Source organism: Myxocyprinus asiaticus, chromosome 4, assembly GCF_019703515.2.
Source record: "Myxocyprinus asiaticus isolate MX2 ecotype Aquarium Trade chromosome 4, UBuf_Myxa_2, whole genome shotgun sequence".
Classification (NCBI taxonomy): Eukaryota; Metazoa; Chordata; class Actinopteri; order Cypriniformes; family Catostomidae; genus Myxocyprinus; species Myxocyprinus asiaticus.
This window is the reverse complement of record NC_059347.1, coordinates 49,926,553-49,954,423: the sequence shown is the minus strand read 5'-3', so window position 1 is coordinate 49,954,423 and position 27,871 is coordinate 49,926,553. Positions and strand designations below refer to the sequence as shown.

At 36.9% G+C, this 27,871-nt stretch overlaps 2 protein-coding genes across 2 annotated transcripts in view; both read right to left on the bottom strand.

The window, feature by feature from the left end:
- Window positions 1-11,795, bottom strand: part of LOC127432347 (acetoacetyl-CoA synthetase-like) — a 48,453-nt gene extending 36,658 nt beyond the window's left edge. The window contains exons 1-4 of the mRNA XM_051683302.1: window positions 11,486-11,795; window positions 10,528-10,631; window positions 9,589-9,709; window positions 8,362-8,475 (exon numbers count right to left, since the gene is read on the bottom strand). Coding sequence (XP_051539262.1) covers window positions 8,362-8,475; window positions 9,589-9,709; window positions 10,528-10,631; window positions 11,486-11,618 — 472 coding nt within the window. The 5' untranslated portion in view covers window positions 11,619-11,795. The remainder of the gene's footprint in view (window positions 1-8,361; window positions 8,476-9,588; window positions 9,710-10,527; window positions 10,632-11,485) is intronic.
- A 6,008-nt stretch (window positions 11,796-17,803) lies between these two features.
- Window positions 17,804-26,070, bottom strand: bri3bp (bri3 binding protein). Its single transcript, XM_051683338.1, has 3 exons — window positions 25,748-26,070; window positions 23,413-23,515; window positions 17,804-23,198 (listed from the first exon to the last, which is right to left on the bottom strand). Exons 1-3 carry the CDS (start codon window positions 25,925-25,927, stop codon window positions 22,777-22,779), a joined length of 705 nt encoding a protein of 234 aa, XP_051539298.1. The 5' UTR covers window positions 25,928-26,070; the 3' UTR covers window positions 17,804-22,776.
- Between the last annotated feature and the right edge of the window lie 1,801 nt (window positions 26,071-27,871).

Below are 27,871 nucleotides of genomic sequence, written 5' to 3'. Positions count from 1 at the left end.
ACACTGTGCTTTTATTGCCACAAAATAGGGGGAAATGAAGAACACACTACCTTAGGAGAAAGGCAAACTAATCTGCTGAATGAAAACTTCTGAAGGGCAGAACATTGTATAATGTAACTACATAGGAATGGTGTATTAATGTTGGCTTGACAAAGCCTTGTCTGAAAATTGAAACTAGTTTTAAAAGTTTGAAGTCTGATGGTTATACAGATAAAACATTAAGACAAACAGCCAGCTAGCTAGCTAAATAGTCAGACAGACCAACACATTGACTACGTTACATGGAAAGTGGCTTATTGTGAGAAAGTGGTGTTCCCGTTTACATGGACCTTCTTCGGTCCCACCCGTTTTTTCTGTCTCTGGAAATGTTTGTTTTTCCGGCACACACAGAGGTACATTGGACCTGGCAGATCACAATCAGACAGCTATGATTGTCACAGTTATTCACCGTTCTGTTCCTTGGACTTATTTTGATATGGTTTTTGTATCATACTTAGTTTCCCCTAGACTACACTTCCCATAATGCACTGCCCTCATCACTGCCATCTGTTCCCAGTCTTCCTCACCTGTCCTCCATTTCCTCAGCACCTTGTATAAATATCCTCTAGTTTTGCCCATTCCTTGTCAGTTCTTTTATTGTTATGTTGTGGTGTTAAAGTGTTATTTAGTTGGTTTAGTGATGTTTAGCATTCTAGTTTGTTCCACTCCAGCGTGTTTTCCTTGTATGTTCCACTCCTGCGTCTACAATTAAATGACACTGCACTTTTACATGATACAAGAGTTTAAAAGTTGTCATTCTGCTTTATTTTTAGGCATAAACTTAATTTGTTAAAATGTGTAGTTCAAACTGTGACATAATACAATGTGTATTTTACATGCAATATCATAACATTAAAAGAAATTACATTTGTACTTATGTCATTCCATGTTTTTAAAAGGATTAAATGTGATTAAAATTGTAAACCAAACATAAAATAAAACTAACACTTTTACATGTATATACGTGTGACTGTATGAATATAGTGGCACCCCTTCCCCCATCTCGGTTTAACACACATAAAATCTACTCTCAATAACTATAATGCAATGGGTGAACAACACGAGAAGATGGTCAGTATTACAGATATATTTTTAATGACTTTGTGTGATTTGAGCACGTATCAGTACGTCCACAGCGTTAAGGGAAGATCTTGTGTTTATGAACTAAGTTGTTTTAAAATCTCCCCACACTGCTTCCAGTTTTTGACATCCCCTGAACACGTTAAAATACTCATGATAACTTTTGGCAATTCTATAACCTGTAAATCCACTTTGCTAGCTAATAAAACTTTGATATTAAAACCATAGATATCTATATAGCAACCGCTGGACCTTAAGTTCAAAGACAAAAATTTCAAGATGGCTGCACACTAGTTTCTCTGGTGCATAAGGTCAATAAACCGCGTACTCTTTACTCCCGTACACATGGGGCTCAGTCTGTAAGCAGCTTTCTCCACAGCAATGTAATTTCCTCACAACACTTGTGTAAATAACAAATATGTCATCCAAGGAAAAGACTTTGCTATTTTATTCTCCGTTGCTTCGCTTTACTTCCAGATAATCCAGATTTGTTGCTGTGTTTGTTTCATTATCTTTCTATCGCGACCTGCAGCAGAATTGTGCTGCAATATAAAAAGAAAGCAACTTAAAGCAGATGAAAGGCCTTTTGTGGGTTTGTTTACATTTGAACTGTTGACAGGTGGAGTTTGAACAAAGTCTTTCTAGCAAGTCAGTCCACTGGCGGCCAAATTTGGAATGCTCCCGAGAGACTATTTCCAGTCATGACAGTGCAGCTCCTATCTACTTGAATGGGGAAAGACCAAAATCTGAAAACCGGTTGGTCAAGATTGCGATCAAAGAACATCAACAGTAAAATCTGACGACACCGCTATCATAAACTGTGCTTCTTTACCTCAGGTTATGCTAAAAAAAAAAACTTAATTTTTAGTTTTAAAATTTTAATTTCTCGAGTTGATTGACAGGCGATGTCTGTATGTAAAAGGTGATTGGCTCCTTCAGTTGTAAGACAGGACTTCCTTTTTTACATCCATTGACCACTGGGCATTTCAATTTCTCCCATTCATTTTAATAGAAGTGACCCGTTTCTGCTAAATAGTCTCTGATTTGAATTAACGATAATCCGTTGGCCTTTTTGAACATTCCACCAATGAAAGTCTATGGGATTTCTCTGATTTTTGATTGTCCGCTATGCCAAAACCATGACACCCAGAAAAACACTTTTGAAGAAACCATAAACCAAGTTTGTAGAATAACAGTATGTTGGCTTTGGCTCTCATACACATGCACAGTTAGGACCTTATTCTGAAATCTAAGTGTGAAACCTGAAAACAGACACTCGCTGAGTCCATTCATACAAAAAGTGTTTGGGGTAAAAATTTAAACACTTAACTTTAAACTGAATATCACTGCTCAGTGACATGAAATTCATAAAAATAAAATTAAAAAAAAGAATGTCTTTGTGAATGCCAAGTTCAATATATCTGAATTATGTGCGCTAACTGCAAGGACACGGTTCCAATTAACCAAAACTCTCTTCAATATTATCTCAATATTTGACTTGATTTGATCTCCAGTTTGTGACTGTGACTGTATTTATCCACAGTGTCTGACTTGTATCTCTAATTCCCTGGCACTAACATACAGTAAGTTACCTCACTATCTATGTGCTAACCCAAAAAACACTTTGGGAAGAAAGTACCAGCCCAAAACATTCAATTCGTAAATGTAAATGAAACTGACATTTTTCTGTATTCTGTTAGTTGGACTGAACAGAATAGAAAGGGTGGGATAAAGATAGAGAAAAGAAATAGTGTCCATTAGCTAAATGACACTGCAGCATTAAACCCTGACTTCATCTGTAAAGTGGCCATATATTCACTCCTACTCTCTCACACACACACACACACACACACACACACACACAATAAATCAAGGGGACAGACAAGGCCACTTGGGGGAGAAACACACTTTATACATGGACATACACAGAAACAAACACCCTAACAGGATGAATATACTCCTGCATATGGAAACTTGCCACGTTTTAATTTCATACCAAACACACTTGCACGAAACAGACACACCCCTGTGGACACATAGACATGTTTGTGTCCACGTAGACTTATAAAAAAAAACAAGCACAGAAACTATACAGGAATTTAGCTGGTAAACCTGTCAGAGCACCAAAGTCATGCTACTATACAACAGAATAAACGCACAAATTTGTAGCTAACAGGAAGTTCCACTCCTAACCCTAAGTATTACACGCTGGTGCATAAATCATCTTTCATGAATGTGCAACAGACATTAATGATACTTAAAATCATAAGGCTTGTTGAGGAGAGGTGTGCCATTCCTCTTCTAATTGATAGGACACCACCATACACACATTTTAGCGCCCAATTCTCATTACCGCAATAAGAAAAAAAAAATATGATTATGATACTCTCATTACCGCAACATGAAAACAATTATACAGGTTATTATTGAAATTGTAAAATATTTATTATCATAGTAACTCTCTTGGTAATGCCTTTTATATTCACTAATTTCAAAAACCTGGTCTCATAAAATGAACGTTACTCAATATACATTTTTGCAAACTGACTTGTATGTGCCGCATTCTACGTTTCACTGCAGTTTCCTGGTAAAATGAACACTAGAGGTGCTACAATAACTGTGTGGTTTAATCATTGTCACACAAATCAAGAGTACAATTGCTCATTTTGATCTTATAAAAATGTATTTTTCACTCTATTACTCATCTCCCGCTATGTTATGATATCAAAACACTTTTAGTTTAACGCATGATTTGAAAAATGAAACATTTTAACACATATTACAGACCCACCAACATATACACACTTATTCCTTCGTCATTAGCATGCTTGGTAGCTCACCTGATAGAGCGCTGGACTTTGGGCTTGATGGCCACGGTTCGAGTACAGCCAAAGACACACGAAAGTGGAAGTGGCATAAAAGCGACACAAAATGACATGGTTGCTTCAGTTAATGTGTGTTTTCTTTTTCTTTTGCATTTTAAAACACTGTCGGTTAGATTTTAGTTAAGGGTAAGGATGTCTGTTTTGTTAAACTCTCATTTATCTTTTCGGACACTATTGGTTAGGTTTAGGGTAAAGTTTTAGGTTAGGGAGGTACGACCAAAAATTCACCTTAAAAACCTTGTCTGATTACAACCTCATTTCGCTCGGTTTTGGTGCCCCCCGCTGTACATTTCACTTAAACTGCAGCCAAACGTGTAATGAAGCACATAATTTCAGTTATGCAAAAACGTTGCAATGCTCACGTAAATTTTATGAGACCAGGCTGCATTTCAAATAAGAAAATCATTGTACTACAGCATCATTTTTATTGCAATACAGTAAAACATGACTGTGTTAGGTAATTAGAATTTTTATTTACTTTTCCCATTGTTTTCAAAGTAAAACATCCAGATGCTTTATGGTAATGAGAACTGGAGGGTAAAATGTGCTCAAGTGTCCTTAATAATTTTGTATTGACTTGATGTTAAATATACCCATAACATTTTCGACCATGACATGTTTCGTAAGACAATCATCCTGGTAGACAATAAAAAAATGTGAAAAAAACCTATAGACTTGCAGTATATTGGAGGAGGGACACAAGACATATCTAGGGTCCATAATTTCATACAGTCTTAGGAGTGGGTTCTTTTGACTTGGGTAAGGAACATCTTTCAACCACCTAGAAATCCCTGGCAACCAATTGACAATGCCCTAGCAACCACCCAGAACAACCTAGTATAACCTGGTATTATGGCATCAGTTTTTGCATGGACAAGCACCACACAACTTTTCTCTTAATAAATAAACAAAATAGAAAAATATAAAGATACCCTTCCAGAATGTCCTCCAAAGGACATTTTCTCAGATTTAGCTAACTTTTGAGGACATTTTTCAGCTAATCCAAAGCATAGCTGGGTTAGAAACAGACACACACAACACAACTAGACACTTTATCTGAATTGTGGAATTCAAACTACTGTAAATGTCTGACAAATATGTCTGTCCATTCTAAATGTCTCTCCCCATCACCTCATTCCCTCCTATTACTCTTTTGGGACTCAACTAGGAATACATCTTATGAGTGTGTTACTTTAACATCCTCCTCCCATTTACAGCCATATTAAAGACAGTAAGAGATGATTATCTGCACTGCAGATAATGAACCCAGTGGCAGTAGAATGACATCAGCGAGCACACACTCTCTTTTCCACCACTTACATCACCCGCATGAAGGCACCATTACTCACACGCGCGGTCACAATGGAGGGTGGCGCCGAACTGAGGGTAAAGCAATGACATATCAGGCATCAAAGTCCTCTATCCAATCACAAGCTTCAGCTTGTAGATGTCTGACTAGACTTTATAAATCTAAATAGTAAATGCACTTTTTAGACATCAGCTTGAAAGGAATAATTACCCCTGTCACGGTGTAACTGGCCCAATTTTATTCTCTCTAGATCTAAGTTGCTTTTGCCGAACCACAGAATGGAGGGAGAAAAGGGAGATTATTTTTCTGGAGCAACAGTCTGCCTCTCATGAAACTCATGAAGACAAACAAGAAAATAAAGAAAGATCAAAAAAGAAAGAAGGCAGGAAATACAGGTTAGAGTGGCCAGGCCTAAGGCAGTGTAAAACAATGCAACACTGCTAAACCAATTAAAAAAGCAATCTCCATATGATGACATCCATTGTTTTTGACTTTATGTAAAGTGACTTCAAGGTTTTTTCACCTCAGCAAGTGCTTGCTGAATATTTTATTTTACATTAACAAAAAAGTAACATGGTACAACTTTTTGCCTGGTAGGAAAATCTTGGTAGAAAATGGTAGCCTGATAGAAAATCTGGAAATATATGGCTGCCAGAAAGCAACCCCCTAGCAACCACATACCAACAGGCTAACAACCACTCAAAATGCCTTAGCATACAAGAGGTAGATCAAAATATTTATATTTATGATTAATCGGTGCCTTTTGGAACAATCGTTATCAGCAAAAACCTACTGCTATTGTTGCCAATGGTTTTTTTCATCATTTCTTCATTTCAAAATGTGTGTTTCGGGCTTGTTTATATTTAAACGTCCTGCGTTATGCACCAAATCTTAATTTTTTTGGTTGAACAATAAACTGCATCTGGGATTTTATTCATTTAGGACTCTTTGTCTGTGCCCGTCATTTTTTTGGCATCTTATAAACACATTTTTGAAACTATCGGCCGATTAATCGATTATCAGCCTTTCCCACTACCTTAGTTATCGTATCGGCAAAATCCACTATCAGTCAACCTTTAATATATACCATGGTATACCATTATTTTTTTTTGGGTGGGGGGGCGGGTTGGACACGTACCATGTCAATACTTAGCTTTTTGGGGCATGCACCATGGTAGTATCATGTAAATATCTTGGTCATGAATTTGGTAATCATTCAGTGCCATGGTATGATGTATATTAAAAGTACCATGGTATTACCCTCTGATGCATCACTGTACCATGGTACTTCTGCTGTACTTTTTGTAAGGGTAGGTCTTTGGGCCTTAGTATAGATACAATCCTAATCTATTGTCCTCAAATGGCTTAATGTTTGCTATTTCGGTCTTAATGTGTGAAAATGTACACTACCGGTCAAAAGTTTTGAAACACACTCATTCTTTATTATAATTTTTTTTTGTTTTTGTTTTTTCACATTTTAGAATAATAGTACTCTATATAAAATAGTACAAAACTATGGAATTACATAAATGGAACTATGGGAATTATGTTGTGACCAAACGAAATCCAAAATAAATCAAAACTGTGTTATATTTTAGCATCTTCTAAGTAGTCACCCTTTGCCTAGAATTTGCAGACATGTACTCATTTTCTCAAACGACTTCTTGAGGTATCACCCTGGGATGCTTTTTAAACAGTATTGAAGGAGTTCCCATCTATGTTGGGCACTTATTGGCTGCTTTTCTTTATTATTTGGTCCAAGTCATCAATTTCAAAAAATATTTAGTTTTATAATGAAATAAATTAATATGGTGGCACAATTATATTTTTGTCTACAAAACTAATTTCAAACATTTAAGCATACACCTTCAGATCAAAAGATTTTTAAGATCATGAGAAACATTTCAGTCAAGTGTTTAAAATGTTTTGACCGGTAGTGTAAGTCTGGGGAAGAGTGTTGTGCAATGCTCTAGCTGTCATAATATGTTGACAGACATATCACACTTTAGTTTCTCAAGTCTTCACCTTAATGGAAAAAGGAGGGAAAAAAGGAATTACTGTTCTAAACAGGCACAATAAGTTCCCAGCGTCAAGTCATTTTTCTGTCCTCACTACACGTAAAATGTGTATAAATGAGAGAATACACTGTGCGAACAGAGAGAATCACAGCCTTTCATAACATATTTGATGTGTACTACACAGTTATGTGGAGCAGGATTTTGGACCGATGAGATTTCAATGTGGGTGGAAAAACCAAGAGCGATGTGGCAAACACAACAAAATGATTAGTTGCCTCATAAATAATGCATCTCAATCATTGCCATATACATTTATTTTAAAATCTTGCAATTAGATATATCTACTGAACCATATATCTTAAAATATGTGAATGTTGATAGCGCCTGCTCATTATGTGGAAGTAAAGATGGCAGTGATTATTTTAAACAGGACCAGTTTTAAGTAGTGGTGTTAATTCGTCATTTTAAAACACATGATTTCTACCTTAATTTAGAAGTCTGTATTATATGTCTATTTATGTTTGTGCTTAAATGTGTAGGTACTGTGCATGTCTGTCTGTTATTTGTTTTATACCAGTGTCAAAAGCAAATTTCCACTCTACGACAAATTGAATGGACATTAAAGTTTATTTAACTTTAAATAATTTTTACATAAATAAATCCGAAATTCTGGACTGAATTTGTGCTATTATCTCATTATTCCCCTTGAAATTAGCCAATCCTTGAATTTGTTATTATAATAACAGAACTGATATATTATTGGACTATGTTGTCAACTTCTTCATTGTATATGCAAAATAAAAAAATAATTTAAAAAAAGTATACATAAAACAAATAATCTGACATTCCATGCCTACTCTAACCATCTTTTGACTGAAACAGACCCAATTCTCAAGTAAATTGATTATACTAAAAATTTAATACAAATTGATAAACTTGCAAAACAACGCTGTAGAAACAAAGTGAGTTTGAAAGAAAGAAAGAAAGAAAGAAAGAAAGAAAGAAAGAAAGAAAGGGAGGAAAAACTTACCTACGACCCTGTCTCCTGTTTTGATGCCCATCTTTCTCATGGCAGCAGCAAAGAGTGCGACGTCACGCCTCAGCTCTCCGAACGTCACCTTGACAATCTCCTCGTTCGCTTCGGCTATACAGGAGGAAAAAATCCACAACATATCTCACACATGCTAACAATACATTTTAGTTCAAGTATCTTACGGAGTAAATACGAACACAATATCTTTAATGAGCGACAAGAGAATTCACAGCCATCTGTGATTGTGATGCAAATATTTGAACGCAGTCATCTTGGGTAAAAATTTTAATCACAGCATGTAATAAGTAAATTAAGTGTTAAATGTAATTTGTGCTCCAGAGTCCTATGTAATCTACTTTTTCAGGTAAATGAGCACCCACCCCACCCCCCGTTTCACTAAGAAACAGACCAATGACACGGGTATGTTTCTGATCGCTGCCACATTGGTAATTACATCCGCTGTGTCCTGGACTGCATCAGGATATCCATCACTATATTAAAGCACAACAATGTGTGTCCCGCCTATCCCAAATACTAAAGCCACAAATCAAATTACCCAGAACAAAATTCATTTAGTGCTGCATTAGCCAGAGTACTTCAATGACAGATTCTATCTATAAAGATAAAATACACACACACACACACATACACACAAAAACACAAACACACTGTGCTGTGGCTATTTTAAAGTACCCATTTGTGCATAAGGTCAGATTCACAGTGGATCAAGGAGACCAGCTACGCTGCGGTGTTATGTTGTGAATCAGAAGAACCATCTGTTTTGCGTTTGTGTGGAGACAGTTAATAGAAATGTTTGATGAAATGCTTCACAAAATCAAAGGAAATTATGACATCATCATATGGGGTTTTATTGCCATTGTTGTTCGCTGTTGCAGCTCTTAACCACTGAAAACCCTGATAAATTGACTTTACTCAACTGACTGAGTAAACGCGTTCCCTCAATTGAAATGAGTAATGGCGTCTCCAAAACTTATTTAAGTTAAGTGCAGTTTAAGTGCAAATTAGGTGCAGTTTATGAGTGGTGGGGTTAATCAGGGTCATCTGGTTATAAATCACCTGGACAACTGCCACTGCATACAGGTCTGCTGATTATGTCAGACTTTGGCGTAGGGATGGGTCAGGATGATCAGTGCATCCTGTCTAACATAATATTCAATAAACTTAGGTAGTTTATAGGTTAAGTGCAGCTGTTTTGACACTTACTTGTCGCATAGAGAGCCACTTTGTCCTGGTCTTTGTGTTTGAGCAGGTTCTCTGCATAATTCAGTCTGCTGCCTTTAAACCACTCAGGTACATCTGATATCCTTTTAGACACATCAACCACCTGAAACAGAGAAAGGAGTGTGAAGAGTGTCTCATAATGTCATTTCAACACCTTTATTTTAGCAAACAACCTGACATAATTTGGAGAGAAGACTTCAGGAGAGCCTTTCCTCTTATTATCCATAAAACACACATGAGCATGTCGCCATTTATTAGTTTAGCTACACAAACACGATGCAATCTCTGGCTAATCATGTTGTCGTAATAATGAATAATCAACTAACACTGAGTCAAAAGCAATCGAGAGAGGACATGTCATAATAAACTTTGAATGAATTGCACTTCATTTTGTATAAATGGAGGGCCATATATAGACTGTTGTTTTATCATATGACTCACTTCTTGAGTAAAACTAATCCTCTCATAGATGGATGAGCCCCCAACACACCCTCTCTGTTATAGATATGATGTGAGCATTAAATAATTAGCAGCAGTAGCTCTAAATGATAATAAACTCATAAATGTTTATGAGTATGCAATCTGACTCACATATGACTAATCAGTTTGTCCACCATCCCTATGAAATCTGTACAATGAATATCCCCACAGCAATAAGATCGAAATCTAACCACAATACTAACGGGTGATGTCTACAACATTGTTAAATTTCTTGAGTAAATGACATCCATACTTCACAATGTTAAAACTTCTGCCACAGTGGTGTCATTTTGCGGCACTGTGATCCTGGTGTTGCTCATTATGCAACAGGAAATGACAAACAAAAAAAAATCAACCTCAAAAAATGTCTTAATATTCCAAATTAAAAAGTTGATCAATGTATAAAATAAAAACACTAAAATGTGGGGAAAAGCAACCTACCTCTTCATACATGTTTGAATAGGTGATGCCACAGAATTCCCACACCTCCGCCCAGAACTCCGGGTAACTTTCCACAGACCACTGATACAGGTCATTATAATTAGCTTTAAAAAGAACAAACAAAAAAAAAACATTCAAAATCTAAGTAATGCATTACATCATTAGATTTAGTTCAGCAACCATGCCACAGTACAAATCAGAGTAATTGAAATACAAATTGCATAACTGCCATCGATTTTTAGATGGACACATTCACCCCAATATACATATTTGCAGGCGAATGATTAAGGGTTTATCAGTGGTTCATTCCTAAACTATTACATTTGTTCCCCCAAACCTAAATAAGCATTTAACACTTTGGTTCAAAATAAATGTTGAAATCACCACTAAAACCACTGTGGACAAACAGATGCAATGTAGTTCTACAGAGAATGGGTGTTGCATGGGCAGAGTAAATTATGTCACACATTTTGAGATGCATGCAAGTGGTGGCATTATGGAAGTATTTATTGCATTAAGTGACAGCCAGTTTCTATTCACTTTATGCCTATACAGCTATGTGAATTCTATCCCTGATCTTAAATACAGGTTCTACAAGTCCCAATTTCTATGCAATCCTTTTGTAATGCGACAGTTCTACATGCATGATTTACTAGAAATATGTGACATCCATTCATATGTACAGTACTTGAAAGTGTTCAGACAATAAAAGGATCCTGGAGACGATTCAGTGTGCCTTATAAACAAAATTGCTCAAAGGTTGTTGATCACTCAACCCAATATATACATGTACAACTCATGACAATCCCAGGATGAGCTATTAATGGGATTAATGCTATACCATTGTACTATGTCTTGTTTTATTGTGTTCCAAGGGGGCGTGTGTATGTATACTATCATGTCCTGTTAGCTGACATGCTACTCTGCGTTTATTCTTGCCCAGGCGGGCTCCACTCACCCAGATCAAGCCCAAAATCCCGGTTCACCTGACTCCGGAATCGGTCCATCAGTGTGTTGTGTTTCGAGTCCGGGTACCAGAGCACCTTCGACTCCATAATCTCCTCGCTCTTCGCCTCCGTGTCTTTAGACATGATCGGTTGACACGCGCAGATAAGTCTTGAATAACCTATAAAGAGCGAACAAAACGCGCTACTGTAGTGGAACGGACCGGTCCAGTGATCGTGTACTTGCACACACGTACAGTCAAGCAGGTCAAACACATGGATCACTTCCGAGCGTCAGCAGCACATAATCAACCAGCGGCAGCAGCTCAAGCCCCGCCCACCATGCAAACGCACGCCACAATGCCAACCTCAGTGTATCCATCCGCAAATGCTTTTTTTTTTTTTTTTCTTCTTCTTCTTCTTCACAAATAAAGTAAAATAATATATATTTTTAAGCTGTTACATACGTTTTACACTGTGATTTATGTTTTTAAGAAATTCAAAACTGACACTGAAACAAAATGCCCCTTTTGTCAAAAATACAACTTATTTTATTTTAGTCATGTCACTACACTTAACAGCTACTGTATGGAGACACATTATATGTTTATTGCAAATGACATCTCGCAAGACTTTTCAGTGCAATTTTTAAAAATATATCATCTTTGGCTAATTTGAAGCAAGTAAATGTGTTGTGCTTAAAGAAATAGTTCACCCAAAAATGAGAAATGTTCTCATACTTTTCTCACACTTTTGCCATCCCAGATGTCTATTACTTTCTTTCTTCTGAAAAACACAAACAAATATTTGTAGAAAAACATCTCAACTCTGTAAGTCTGTAGTATACAATGCAAGTGAATGGTGGCCAGAACTTTGAATCTCCAAAAATCACATAAAGCCAGCATAAAAGTAATCCATAAAATTCCAGTGATTTAATCCATATCTTCTAAAGCGATATGATAGGTGTAGGGAAAAACAGATCAATATTTAAAGGGTTAGTTCATCCAAAAATGAAAATTCTCTCATCATTTACTCACCCTCATGCCATCCCAGATATGTATGACTTTCTTTCATATGCTGAACTCAAATTAAGATTTTTAGAAGAATATTTAAACTCTGTAGATACATACAATTCAAGTGAATCAGTGCCAAAATTTTAAAGCTCCAAAATCCACATAAGGGCAACATAAAAGTACTCCAGACGACTCTGGTGGTTAAATCCATGTCTTCTGAAGCGATATGATGGGTGTGGGTGAGAAACAGATCAATATTTAAGTCCTTTTTCCTTCACTTTCACTTCACTGTTCTTGGTGATTTACAGTCTTCATGCAAATCGGCACAAATATTGTCAAGGACAAGAAGTAGTGACGGGCCCCCAAATAAATTTTTGCTAAGGGCCCCCAAAAGGCTAGGACCAGCACTGCCAACATCATATCATGTCTGAACACATGGATTTAAACACTGGAATCATATGGATTACTTTTATGTTCCCTTAAGTGGATTTCAGAGCTTTGAAATTCTGGCACCCATTCACTTGCATTGTATGGACCTACAGAGCTGAAATATTCTTCTAAAAATCATAATTTATGTTCTGCAGAAGGAAGAAAGTCATACACAACTGGGATGCCAGTAGGGTGAGTAAATCATGAGAGACTTGTCATTTTCGGGTGAACTATCCCTATAAGTCCTTTATTACTATAAATCTCCACCTTCGACTAGCACCGACCAGTAGGTGGCAATATGCATGAAGAATGTGAATTGCCAAATACAAAAGAAGAAGACCATTAAAGTGACAATGGAGATTTATAGTAAAAAAGGACTTATATCATATCGCTTCAGAAAAATATGGATTTGACCATTGGAGCCTTATGGATTACTTTTATGCTGCATTTATGTGCTTTTTGGAGCTTCAGAGTTCTGGCCACTATTCACTTGCATCCTATGGACCAACAAAGCTGAAATATTCTTCTAAAAATCATCATTTGTGTTCTGCTGAAGAAAGAAAGTCATACACGTCTGGCATGGCATGAGGGTGAGTAAATGATGAGAGAATTTTCATTTTTGGGTGAACTATCCCTTTAATTTAATGTATTATCTAAGCAAATTCTACACTCATAAATGCACGTTTTCAAACTGTATTTCTGGGTTTTTTTTAATATATATATAATATATTCAATATGATGCTATTGAATACCATATCACTCTCTGTTAATTGAAAAGCATTGAGAACAATTTAAAAAAAAATTTGCTTTTAAACTCTTCACCCTAGTTGATGTATAAAATATAACATCATATATTATATTTTTTACATATATATATATATATATATATTGTCCATATTTCCTTACTTTGATTTACGCTTCCTTGTTACTCATCTGGTATCTGTCATTTCTTTAATTAGTGTTATCATCCATATTTACTGTGACAATTTCATTGTTTTATGCGGATTGTTGTTGTATGGTACTATGCTAGCTATAAAAACAACAAAATAAACAACAGCAAAATATATATATATATATCCACTTCTCATGAAGTTCTGAGATTCTCTGTACAGAATCGAGAATCTTTTTATTTATATATCTTTTTTTTAATTAATATTTTTATATATTATTTAATAATGAAAAATATTATGTTCAATATTTTGAACAATATATGGTATGATGTATTCTACAGTACATGGTATTTTTACTCTTTATCTGTTTGTGCAATTTATGTTAATTACTAATACATTGAAACATGTTACATAATACCTCACACACGTAAAATATTATGTGGCCCCCTCTGACCACTGAAATTTAAATGGGCTGGCCTGCGATAAAAAGCATTCCTGTCAGTCTCTGGCGGAGGGATATCTGACTGCGCCGCTATTAGCATGTCTTCTATTCCATTGGCTACTAAAACTGGTCTCACATCAGCTGAGACGGCGGCACGAGAGACAGCAACATGGACAGACAGACAAATGAACCAATCAGAAGTCTCGCAGCCGTTCCACCGATACGGCCCACATAGGTGCCTGGACAATAGAAGGCAAAGGACTGATAGAGCATTTTAGAGGTGTGCCCAATCCCGCGCAGAGCTAACAGTCTGCAAACTGAGTGACTTTATAGAAACATCTGATAATAGATGTCTCTGAATACTTCTCATACATTGCATTTGAATTATATGCAGCCTACATCACTTTTAAACGTGTTTAGTGCCAGAGGGGGATAATGGATTGGATACAAAGAGTCGCTCAATAATTGTATTAATATTTATATAACATTTGGGAGTTGCAAGTATTGCTCCATAGATTTAAGACATCAGGATTTCTTTGTTGCTTTTCTTTATTTTCTTGCAAAAACAGCCAAATAGTTGATTTCTTTTATCTTTTAGTGATGCAACACCAATAAATCATGAAATATCTTAAAGCCATTGAACAGTTAATAAATGGTTTATTGTTTTCAATGATACTTTCAGCTGCCTTTGTCATATTCAGATACACATTGGATCATAATTCTGAAGAACATTTCTTTCATCATTTTCACATGAACTGCAATGACAAAACTGTTTAACAAGCCAGGATGGCAGTGGTAACTATGAAGGTAATATTTTCCTATGGGATCACACGGCTGTTATTTTAAAGACTGCATGGTGTAAATTTATAGTTATGCAATTTATTTTTTACTTTACTGATGCTATCTATCTATCTGTCTGTCTGTCTGTCTGTCTGTCTGTCTGTCTAATTAACTTGCTTCAGGTGCAGGTGGATTATTAAACATTGTATAACCTATACTTAATCCCATTTGTAACAGTTTTAGAAACACTGATAGAAAGTCCACACACAAGGGTTACTGTTAAAAACAGCTTTTATAAAAGTGAGCTGAACTGTGTCTGCCCCCCTCTGAGCACAATTAACAAAAAGTAACAACGCACAACATTATATATAAGCCAAACTCTTGGTGTCTTAAAGGCACAGTGCTCATTCTGCTTGTTATATGTTAGTAAGCCTTTTTCCCATGTACATGTCCCTTGCAGGGACACAGAAGATACAGTTAAATGAAACAGAATGAAAAATGATTTGCAATAGAAGGTTTTGATACTAGAGCATATAACAATGTAAACTAATAGGACAGAGGGAGAGAGGGGGAAAGAGAATGAGAGGGCATGATTTTAGGAACATTCACCTTGGTAGGAGATTCAATGCTCCTACAAAATTCACATTAGACTGCATAATTGCACGGGTATAGCAAAATCAAATGCTAAGTATGTCACAAGCTTTCACCTTAAGGTTATCAAATGAGCTGTGTTGCCAGCATTTCACATCACTCTTGGCATTACATAATAAGTTTGATTAATTTGTGCAATGATCTCATGGAACGACTTCAGCACTACTGATCGTCTTTCAAACCACCTTTGAACTGAGACAATTGCTCTAGCATTTACATTTATTCATTTAGTAGACACTTTTATCCAAAGCGACTTACAAAATGAGGAAGGATACAACATAAGTGATTCATCTTAAGGAGACAGTAACATAAAAAGTGCTACAATACTAAGTTTCAATTGTATTAGAAAAGTATGAGCCAAGTCAGAGATTAGAGTGCAAACAAGACTGTTTTATATATATATATATATATATATATATATATATATATATATATCATTTTTTTTTTTTTTTTTTTTACTAAGACAGATTGGAGTTGTGAAGGTCGTTTCACCATCAAGGTACAGTGAAGCCAAAAGTCAGCAAAAGTGATTTAGTGCCTCTGTGTTGGCACCACAAGGCGTTGCTCATTTGCAGACCGCAGCCTACAGGTGGGAACATAGCTCTACAGGAATGATTGTAGATAAGTTTCTGCAAACCCAGTGACTGTTCTGTATGCCAGCATCAGAGCCTTGAACTTGATACCTGCAACAACTGGTAACCAGTGTAGAGAGAAAAGGAGTGGTGTAGCATGCACTTTCTTGGGTTAGTTGAAGATCAGTTGCATTCTGGATCATTTGCAGAGGCCTGATTGCACATGCAGGAAGGGCTAAAAGGGCATTACAGTAATCCAGTCTAGAAATGACAAGAGACTGAACAAGGAGTTGTGTATCATATTCAGAGAGGAAGGGTCTTATCTTCCTAATGTTGTAGAGTACAAATCTACATGATTGTTGCTGTTTTTAATATATGGTCGCTTAAGTTTAACTGGTCGTCGATGGTTACCCCCAAGTTTCTGACTATTTTGGATGGTGTTATTGTACTCAACAGCAGGATTGGCTGGAAAGACGAGGAGCAAGGACTTCACTAGGTTGAGTTAAGGTGGTGTTCCTTCATCCACGCCGAGATGTCTGCCAGGCAGGCCGAAATCTGAGCAGTCACTATGGGGTCGTCAGGCTGGAAAGACAAGTAGAACTGCATGTCATCGGTGTAGCAGTGGTAAGGAAACTTGTGTATGATGGGTCCCAATGATGTTGTGTATATAGAGAAAAGGAGTGGGGCAAGCACTGAGCCCTGAGGTACCCCAGTAAGTAGCTGATGTCAAATCCAGTCATTTTTATTTGTATAGCGGTTTATCGTTTGAAAGAAGCTTTACAGAAAATTATTCTGTAACAGAAAATGAAGCTGTAATGTCTTAAAGTCTTCATTGTGCGGTTTAATTTAATAAAGTGATTGTAGATTATATCTTAAAGATATTATTTGCCATTAGACTCCCAGTGAGCAAGCGAAAGGTGACTGTGGCAAGGAACACAAAACTCTCTATAAATTCCATTTTAAGAGAGTGTAGTCTATTCTTTGACCAAGATGATGCAGGCAGAGGTGTATCACAGTCCAGCTGGAAACTTTTGGCAGTTCATTTTCTGTGAAGTCCAAGGTTCAGGCAGTGCCCAATGAAGTATCCCATGTTTTACACTACCCTTGATCTAACCGTACTACCACTTTCAGATTTCCAAAACTGTCATTCATGAGGTTGCAGGTTTAAGTTGGTTTTGTGTTAGTCCAGATGCATGTTCATCAGTTTATTCTCACCAGACACTCTATCAATTTATTTGAGGCCATTTGAAACAGACAAATTAAGCAATGTTCAAACAAGAATCTATGTTGCCCCACACACAAGCTTGTGTCCAAATTATGAGGTGAAGCAACTTCTTCAATAAAGTTCAAAAATCAAGAACTGCAATGTGAGCAAATATAAAGGATGACACTGTTAATCATAGTAAGGTTTGGGCTCTAATTTGAAAAGACTTTGGGCTAAAATGGATGGAAATAAAATTCAAGATTTTCTACAAGAATGTTGGTGCTGTTGAACATTCATTTGAAAGGGCACTCACTTAATAAAAGTAAAAAACAAACAAACAAGACACATTGGTCAAATCATATATTACGTTTATTAAATCATTTTTGGACCACTGTTTCATCTTAGAGAAAATTGTTTAACAAGTTTCATAAACAGAAAATATGATAGACAACGCAAATAATACCACAGCAAGCAACACTACAGGTGAACAATCCTGATGAAAGTTTTACAGTACAAAAGCAGACCTGATTTGGAAATCTAAGAATTTACTATGCAAAATACTAGTTAAGCTCTAGATTTCATATAGATGCAGTGCTTTTTATTAAAATCAATAATAATAAAAAAACAATCCACAGCACTTGGCACTGGCGCAGTCAAATGTGATCAAATAGTGAAAGAAAGCTTTTGACTGGATTTTTGCAGTTATTTTCTCAGTATATTTCCCTTTTGTCTACAATACATAATGTTCCACGACTAACAGTTAAATGTTGTACAAACACAAGATTGAAATTAATTTGCAAAAAAAAAAAAAAAAAGTAGGAAAGCTGTGATTTGAACATAAAACATGTCTACAAGCACTCCAATTCCAGCACAAATCATGGCTGCACTGCTAAAGAAGAAACATTCTTTCTACATGGCCAACACTTGACATCACTCAAAAAATTAAAAAAAGATACATCCCACAGTGTATTACTGTGGCTTCTCAAAACAGTTTTAATTGCGAGTACATTAACACATGCTGATTGTATACAACGGAGTGTTTGCTGATAAATGTAGAAGTGTAATTCTTAGTTGTCCCCAGAACTTTTACAACAATGCTGGTACTTTGTAATTACACATGAGTGTTTGCCATTTGGATAGTTACACAAAAGCTGGTGCTTGTACTGTATGACTTAAAGACCAGGTAACTCACACATACATACTCCTTGATATTAGACACTTCCTGGCCTACTTGATATTAGTGTGTCACACAACTATCAAATTCACTGAAGATAACGTACAACATGCTGGAGACATCTATAATAACAAAACATAATTAAGTAGAAATTAAGAAAATAAAAATTAGTAACACACTTATTTGAAAATCTACACAATATTTTCAATATGGTAAATAAAATGTTACCAGTCTTCAAACATGAAAATCTACTAACAAAGTATTTACTTGAATACAGGCTCATCAATATGAAAAAAAAAAAAAAAACAGCATGTCATGGAATGATCAACTACTTAAAACACTGACCTTTCATAATGCTTTTTGTATAATGTTAAAATCGAAAGTAAACATTTCATCAAAAGATATTTCATCTTTTGAGCTGGACAAAATATATATTTTTTAAGATTTGCAAAACCATATATATATATATATATATATATATATATATATATATATATATATATATAAAGTTTGCATACCCTGGCAGAAATTGTGAAATATTGGCATTGATTTTAAAAATATGACTGATCATGCAAAAAAACTGTCTTTTATTTAAGGATAGTGATCATATGATGCCATTTATCATCACATAGTTGTTTGGCTCCTTTTTAAATCATAATGATAACAGAAATCACCCAAATGGCCCTGATCAAAAGTTTACATACCCTTGAATGTTTGGCCTTGTTACAGACACACAAGGTAACACACACAGGTTTAAATGGCAATTAAAGTTTAATTTCCCACACCTGTGGCTTTTTAAATTGCAATTAGTTTCTGTGTATAAATAGTCAATGAGTTTGTTAGCTCTCACGTGGATGCACTGAGCAGGCTAGATACTGAGCCATGGGGAGCAGAAAAGAACTGTCAAAAGACCAGCGTATCAAGGTAATGGAACTATATAAAGATGGAAAAGGATATAAAAAGATATCCAAAGCCTTGAAAATGCCAGTCAGTACTGTTCAATCAATTATTAAGAAGTGGGTTCTCTTGATACCAAGCCAAGGTCAGGTAGACCAAGAAAGATTTCAGCCACAACTGCCAGAAGAATTGTTTTGTTTACAAAGAAAAACCCACAGGTAACCTCAGAAGAAATACAGGCTGCTCTGGAAAAAGACGGTGTGGTTGTTTCAAGGAGCACAATATGACGATACTTGAACAGAAATGAGCTGCATGGTCGAGTTGCCAGAAAGAAGCCTTTACTGCGACAATGCCAGAAAAAGTCCGGTTACAATATGCCCGACAACACCTTGACACGCCTCACAGCTTCTGTCACATTGTAATTTGGAGTGACGAGACCAAAATAGAGCTTTATGGTCACAACCATAAGCGCTGTTTGGAGAGGGGTCAACAAGGCCTATAGCGAAAAGAATACCATCCCCACTGTGAAGCATGGTGGTGGCTCACTGATGTTTTGGAGGTGTGTGAGCACTAAAGGCACGGGGAATCTTGTGAAAATTGATGGCAAGATGAATGCAGCACGTTATCAGAAAATACTGGCAGACAATTTGCATTCTTCTGCACGAAAGCTGCACATGGGACGTTCTTGGACTTTCCAGCATGACAATGACCCTAAGCACAGGGCCAAGTTGACCCTCCAGTGGTTACAGCAGAAAAAGGTGAAGGTTCTGGAGTGGCCATCACAGTCTCCTGACCTTAATATCATCGAGCCACTCTGGGGAGATCTCAAATGTGCGGTTCATGCAAGACGACCAAAGACTCTGCATGACCTGGAGGCATTTTGCCAAGACGAATGGCGAATGCCTATACCACCTGCAAGAATTTGTGGCCTCATAGACAGCTATTACAAAAGACTGCACACTGTCATTGATGCTAAAGGGGGCAATACACAGTATTAAGAACTAAGGGTATGCAGACTTTTGAACAGGGGTCATTTCATTTTTTTCTTTGTTGCCATGTTTTGTTTTATGATTGTGCCATTCTGTTATAACCTACAGTTGAATATGAATCCCATAAGAAATAAAAGAAATGTGTTTTATCTGCTCACTCATGTTTTCTTTAAAAATGGTACATATATTACCAATTCTCCAAGGGTATGCTAATTTTTGAGCACAACTGTGTGTGTATATATATATATATATATATATATATATATATATATATATATATATATATATATATTACTATTTTTATTTATTTTTTTGCAACAAAAAAAAAGTTTAAATGGGTCTGTAATTATAAAAGCATCATAAATCCAAAGCCGAAAAGTGGAATGGACATTTAAACTGGATTAGAAATAGCATAACAACCTAGAACAAGTAGTAAGCTGCCTGACTGATAATTGTGATTTTAGCCGACTTAACAAATAGACAAAATGTGCAGGGCACCACAAACATACATTTCCTACAACAACAAAAAAACTAAGCAGCACTAATTATTAGTTCATAGTATCAGTAGTGGCATCATTATATAATTCTTCAATGGTTCTCTTTCTATACAAACATATGTAAATGGTATAATACACACAAAAGCAGTGTATCGACAGTATAGCCACAACTTCAAGTGATGAAATGACAATGAACCCAAAAACCAACCAGATTCTACTCCACAGGTTCTACCAACCAGATGTTACTCATGAGCTCTTGCTGAGAACAAAGTGCATGACCAGGATTTACCCTGTTCATACATTGTACATCCCAGTGTACATTGATGACAAGCTGCTTTCTGAACATGATTTCCACATCCATCTCTATCCCTGATAGTGCTGATCGGTCCTGAACTCTGGTGACTGTGTGATTCTATAAAAGACAAATTAAGTGATACTGGCTATCCTTCACACTTGGAGTGTTTCTGAATCAATGCTCAATTCATTACAGATAAATACACAAACATACACACAAACACACTTACAGTTGTCTGTAACAAACAAAGCAATGGAAAATGGCTGTAACACTGCGCAATGGACTAACACACTCAAATCAAGGCCAAGAAATACTTGCAGACACACAGAGTTACTTATACACAGATTACAAAAAAGTCCTAAAATGTACTTAGAGAAATGGGCGGCTACAGTGGATGGTGGACTCTAATAATACATTCTACAACAATAGGGCAAATGTAATGAACACTTTCTTCAGTCTATCAACTGGCAAATTAAAAGTTCATACAAAATAAAAGGGTTCATAGAATAACTTTTTTTTTTTTTTATCCATGTCAAAAAAGAAAATCAAATCTGACTAAAAGGTCTACTGGCATTGATGATGTTGAGATATCCTGAGAAAAAAGGGGTGGAAAAAAAATTGAAGTGATTGTAATCTTTTTTTATTATCACCTAATCCTATAAGCCCCAGCTTTGACATTATGTCCTAACCAGATGCGACACAATAACGCGACAAGTGATAAAAGGTATTTCTTTTTCTCCCAATTTGGAATGCCCAATTCCCAATGTGCTCTAAGTCCTTGTGGTGGCATAGTGACTCACCTCAATCTGGGTGGCAGAGGATGAATCTCAGCTGCCTCTGCATCAGAGACTGTCAACCCGTGCACCTTATCACGTGATTTGTTGAGCGTGTTACCGCGGAGATATTACAAATATTACAGGATAGTGCGTGCCATCCACCGCAACATACACGCACAACTCACCATAAGCCCCACTGAGAGCGAACCACATTATAGCGATCACAAGGAGGTTACCCCGTGTGACTCTACCCTCCCTAGCAACCGGGCCAATTTGGTTGCTTAGGAGACCTGGCTGGAGTCACTCAGCACGCCCTGGGATTCGAATTCGTGACTCCAGTGGTGGTAGCCAGTGTCTTTACCACTGAGCTACCCAGGCCCCCTGATAAAAGGTATTTCTTCCATGTTAATCAGAGTTTTTGTCCTAACCAGTCACAACAGCACAAGCGACATACTGTGCTGATCACTTGGTTTCTATTTCTGGGGCATTGCACTGGGAAGCCTCGCCCATTGGTCCAAAATCCCACTTCTCATAACTTTATATTACACATCAAATATGTTCTGATTGGCTGTGATTGTGCCATGTCATACAGCAGTTTTGCGTTCAGTGTGGACAGATAAATTGCTTGTCGCTGGAATGTTATCACATCGCGTTTGGTTAGGACACAGTTTTAGCCTGGGGCAAAATCCCATCCCTTTATTGGTCACATGAGCGTTCCAGGTTTTCAATCACTCTGCTCAAACGAATGTTGAGAAGGCGGATCTGGGTGTCTAGGTGGTCAATCTTCTCCTCCAGAGTTCCGGCTCCGCCCCCTTTCCGCCAGTACGCTCCCACCGGTCCAGTCATGAAGTACACTGCCATGATGAAGCACAGTGGCAGCACCGCCTTTTCAGGGTCACCCTCGAACTTCTGCAAAATGTACAGGCACGAGAGAGCGAAAAGAGCCACACGTGCCAGCCAAAAGAAGCGGCCAAACACTGCATGGAGGATGTAAAAGAAGCCGCTCAGGAACAGGGACAGGAACCAGTAAGCTACCAGCAAGGCTGCCACCAGAAGGAGAGCACGAGCCGGAGAACTGGATACGGATGATGGGCTGAAGTAGTGAGTCAGGTTAGAGGCTGGAGAGAGAGAAGGACGGATAGAGAGAGAACCAGAGGGAAAGATAGAAAACCAGATTGGGGGAAACAAAGATATAAACAGAGGAGGGAGAGTAATTAAGGAACTTTTAAGGACTTGTAATTGTTTTGCATTAGACACACACCACAGCTAACATTGTAGTCATTAACATGAATAAATAAATAAATAAATGAAGCAATTCTGATCCAGACTTACAGTCAATCCCCATAACATCCAGCAGATCCACCCAGAGTTTCCACAAGGTGTCCAATAATGAATCAACTCCATGAACAAACCTCTCTGTTGTCTTTGAAAAGAACTGCAAACAAATCATGGAAGGATTTCAAGTGAATCTCACAATAAATGACTGGGTCACATCTCTCCCCAAATCACCACAAAATTTTATGTATATATATATATATATATATATATATATATATATATATATATATTTGCATATAAAATTAAGCCTATTTTTTTAGGACCACAAATAAAAAAAATGTTGTTGCTTTTTTTTTTTTTTTGCATTGTGAGCTAAATTTAAAGGTGGGCTCAGTAACTTTTTGTTTGTGTCATCTGGGACTTACAGTGACATCTAGTGGTGTGGATGCAGCATCATTCAAAATGAATAGTTTTCAGTCACAGATGCCATTGTAGAAATTCACTATTCACAATCTGCCATGATTAATTTCATCCCAGAGTGAAAGTGTCCAATAACAAGATGCTTACTGAGATCCTTTTCACAGACGTGTTATGACGTGTTTCCGCCTTATTTAACAACATAAATGTGCTTTTTTAAATATTTGGTGTAAATTTATAACATTGAACTTTGTATTATATTACCCTGGAGTAAGTTTTAAAAATCGAGTTACCACAGCTTTAATGAGGCTTCTAACACAGCTGCTGAGGGAGACAGAAAATGTAAAATTTCTCTCTTCTTACTGCTGTTATCCAGCGCTATATATTTTTATCTTCTGTGAAAGCGCAACTGTTGATAGTGGTCTCCCATTCACCGCCATTCAAGTTTACCCAACTATGATTCTACTTCTGCTCTGCAAACCTGGATATGTGAAACAGGTCCATTAAGAGAATAGTATTCAGCTGGTCATGTGATTCTAAAATGGCAGCCCCCATGAGGGCGCTCCTCCCCCCGTAGAATAAAACAGCTTTTATAAGGTTACTGATAAGACTAGAACCTCATCTCATGTAAGTGGTCATGATTTTATACACGCATTTCAAAATTACAATTGATTTCTTTAGGAGTAAAGCTTTTTTAATGGGGGAAAAAATTTACTGAGTGCACCTTTAATGACTAGAAATAAAGAAATACAAATTTTACTTAAAAATTCAACTAAATAAATTAAGCATTAACTTTATGCTGTTATGTTCCTGGACATTATATTTTTTTAAATATTTTTCTTAAGGATGATTCCCATTCTGGTGATACAGTCACTTTTAATTCATGGATAGTCATTATTCATGAAAATAATGTCACATCCTAGGATGAAATATGACCAAGCACATACAAATTCTTAAAGGAATGGTTCACCCAAAAATGGAGATTCTCTCATCATTTACTCACACTCAGGTCATCCCAGATGTCTATGACTTTCTTTCTTCTGCAGAACACAAACAAAGACTTTTAGAAGAATATCTCAGCTTTTCAGGTCCATCAGTATTTAAGTCCTTTTTTATTATAAATCTCCACCTTTTACCAGTAGGTGGCGATATGCACAAAGAATGTGAATCACCCCCCCCCCCCAAATGTGGAAGTGAAAGTGGAGATTTACAGTAAAAAAAAGGACTTAAATATTGATCTATTTCTCACCCACACCTATTATATTGCTTCAGAAGACATGGACTAAACCACTGGAGTCTTATGGATTACTTTTATGCTGTCTTTATACGCTTTTTGGAACTTCAAAGTTCAGGTCAGCATTCACATGCACTGAATGGACCCACAGAGCTGAGAAATTGATCTAAAACATTTTGTGTTCTGCATCTTGTGGATGACATGAGGGTGAGTAAAAGATGACAATTTTCATTTTTGGGTGAACTATTCCTCTAAAATCTAATCGTCATTAATAACAAACAAATGCTTAAGTTATCATTAGTTAATGTTCATTCCAGTAGTTTATATTAAATGTCACTTAATTTGATACATTTACTTAAGTATTCAGATTTAAATATACACAAAGTAGTACTGATTTGTAAAGCATTATATAATTTTTGTAAATGACTTACTAATAGAAGCGTAACCTAAATTTGAAACTGGATGATGTAGTGGCCAACCTAGTGACCTACCTAGACAGTAGTCAGCATTTTTGGACACCACAGAACGTTTGAACAGGATTAAAACTTTTTTTTTTTTTTTTTTTTTTGCATTAAACGCGCCTTTGATGATGCCCATATGCTGTCTAGGTAGGCAGTTTACTAGATTTTGAAACACCCACTGACAGCTGGTGATCTCTGTAGGCCCTTATCAAATGCAACTTCAAACAAAATGAGATTATTGCATTATTTATATATATATATTTAAAAATATATGGACCTTGTAGAGAGCCCTGATGTTCTCTTCTCCGAAGACATTGCTGAGTGTTTGGTAGAAGCCGCTGGCCGCCCTTCTGAAGCTGTTCTGGGTGCTGGTGTCTTTCTTGTTCCGCGCTGCTTCAGCCAGGAAGATACTAGCCAGAAGCACGCTCAAAACCACGGCCATCCTCGCTCCTTTCATCTTCAAAGACGACCTGTAAACCGGCAATGTGCAACGGAGAAAATGCTGGAAGGTACAGAGCTTACAATGGCCTGAATATAGTGATATAACTGTGCCCGGAAAGAGATGCTCCGGAGAGACGGAGGAAGGAAGCTGCGCAGGATTATACTGTGAAGTAGTGCGACTTTAAGAGGTACCGGAAATACAAAATATAATAAATAAAAGCCATAAAATTGACCTAATTGTTACGAAATAAAACATTGTAATTTATTTTGTCTGCACTTTTACAATAATGGATTTTAAACTATTATGGATTAGCTAAGGTTTCTACCCAGAATAAAACTTCTAAAACTCATTATAATTCTATAATGAACGAAATTGGTTAGAAGAAAAACAAACAAATATATAGATACATAAATGCAGTGTCACATTTCACTTGCTAATGTATGGGGATGTACTATTTTCAGACAATATAGTATACAAAACTTCAATAAGCTTTCTAAAATAGAGAGGTACGTTATAAGAAAGTGTAGTTTAAAGGGATAGTTCACAAAAAATGAAAATTCTCTCATCATTTACTCACCCTCATGCCATCCCAGCAGAACACGAAGATTTTCTGAAGAATATCTCAGCTCTGTAGGTCCATACAATGAAAGTGAATGGTGACCAAAACTTTTAAGCTCCAAAAAGCACATAACGGTAACATAAAAGTAATCAATAAACTCCATTGGTTTAATCCAGGTCTTCTAAAGGGATCTAATAGGTTTTGGGTGAGAACAGGCCAAAATGTAATGCCTTTTTCACTGTAGATCTTGCCATTGCTGTCTCTAGGCAAGATCATGATTTCAAGCTTGATGATACTTCTTAGTGCTTGATGCATACGCAGAGTGCTAGGTGGTGCTAGGAAGTGTAATGGAGCTTGAAATCATAGGAGACTGCTGATGTCAAGATTTATAGTAAAAAAGGAGTTATAGTTTTGTCTGTTCTCACCCAAAACTGACTGGATCACTTCAGAAGACTTGGATTAAACCATTGGAGTTGTATTGATTACTTTTATGCTACCTATATAAGCTTTTTTGTTACCTTTTTCTGTCATTGTATGGACCTACAAAGCTGAGATATTCTTCTAAAAATCTTCAATTGTGGGGGCCTGGGTAGCTCAAAGGTAAAGACGCTGGCTACCTCCCCTAAAGTTCACTAGTTCGAATCCAGGGCATGCTGAATGACTCCAGCCGAGTCTCCTAAGCAACCAAATTGGCCTGGTTGCTAGGGAGGTTAGAGTCACACGGGGTAACCTCCTCGTGATCGCTATAATGTGGTTCGCTCTCGGTGGGGCGCGTGGAGAGTTGTGAGTGGATGCCTATATCTCTGCGGTAACATGCTCAACAAGCCACGTGATAAAATGTGCAGGTTGATGGTCTCAGACGCGGAGGCAGCTGAGATTTGTCCTCCACCACCACGAGGTCTTAGAGCACACTGGGAATTGGGCATTCCAAATTGGGAGAAAAAATCTTCAATTGTATTCTACAGAAGAGGGTGAGTAAATTATGAGACCAACCTTCAATTTTTCAGGATTCCTAAAAATGAATATAAAGGGGCATAATGTGACATCAAAATTCTCCAAACAATCTCCTGAGAATTCCATCTTCTATAGCCACTTGTCCTATCACAGGTAGTGCTGGAGCCTATCCCAGCTCTCTCGGGCCAAAGGCAGAGAAACACCCTGGACAGGTGGCCAGTCCATCACAAGCAGACAGACACATTCTCACTCAGACCTACGGGCAATTTAGGGTCTCCAATTAACTTAACCTGCATGTCTTTTGGACTGTGGGGAAACCTGGAGAACCCAGAGAAAACCCATGTGAACACAGGGAGAACATGCAAACTCTACACAGAAACACCCAGATGAGCTAGGACTTGAACTCAGGACCTTCTTGCTGTGAGGCAACAGTGCTACCCACTGAG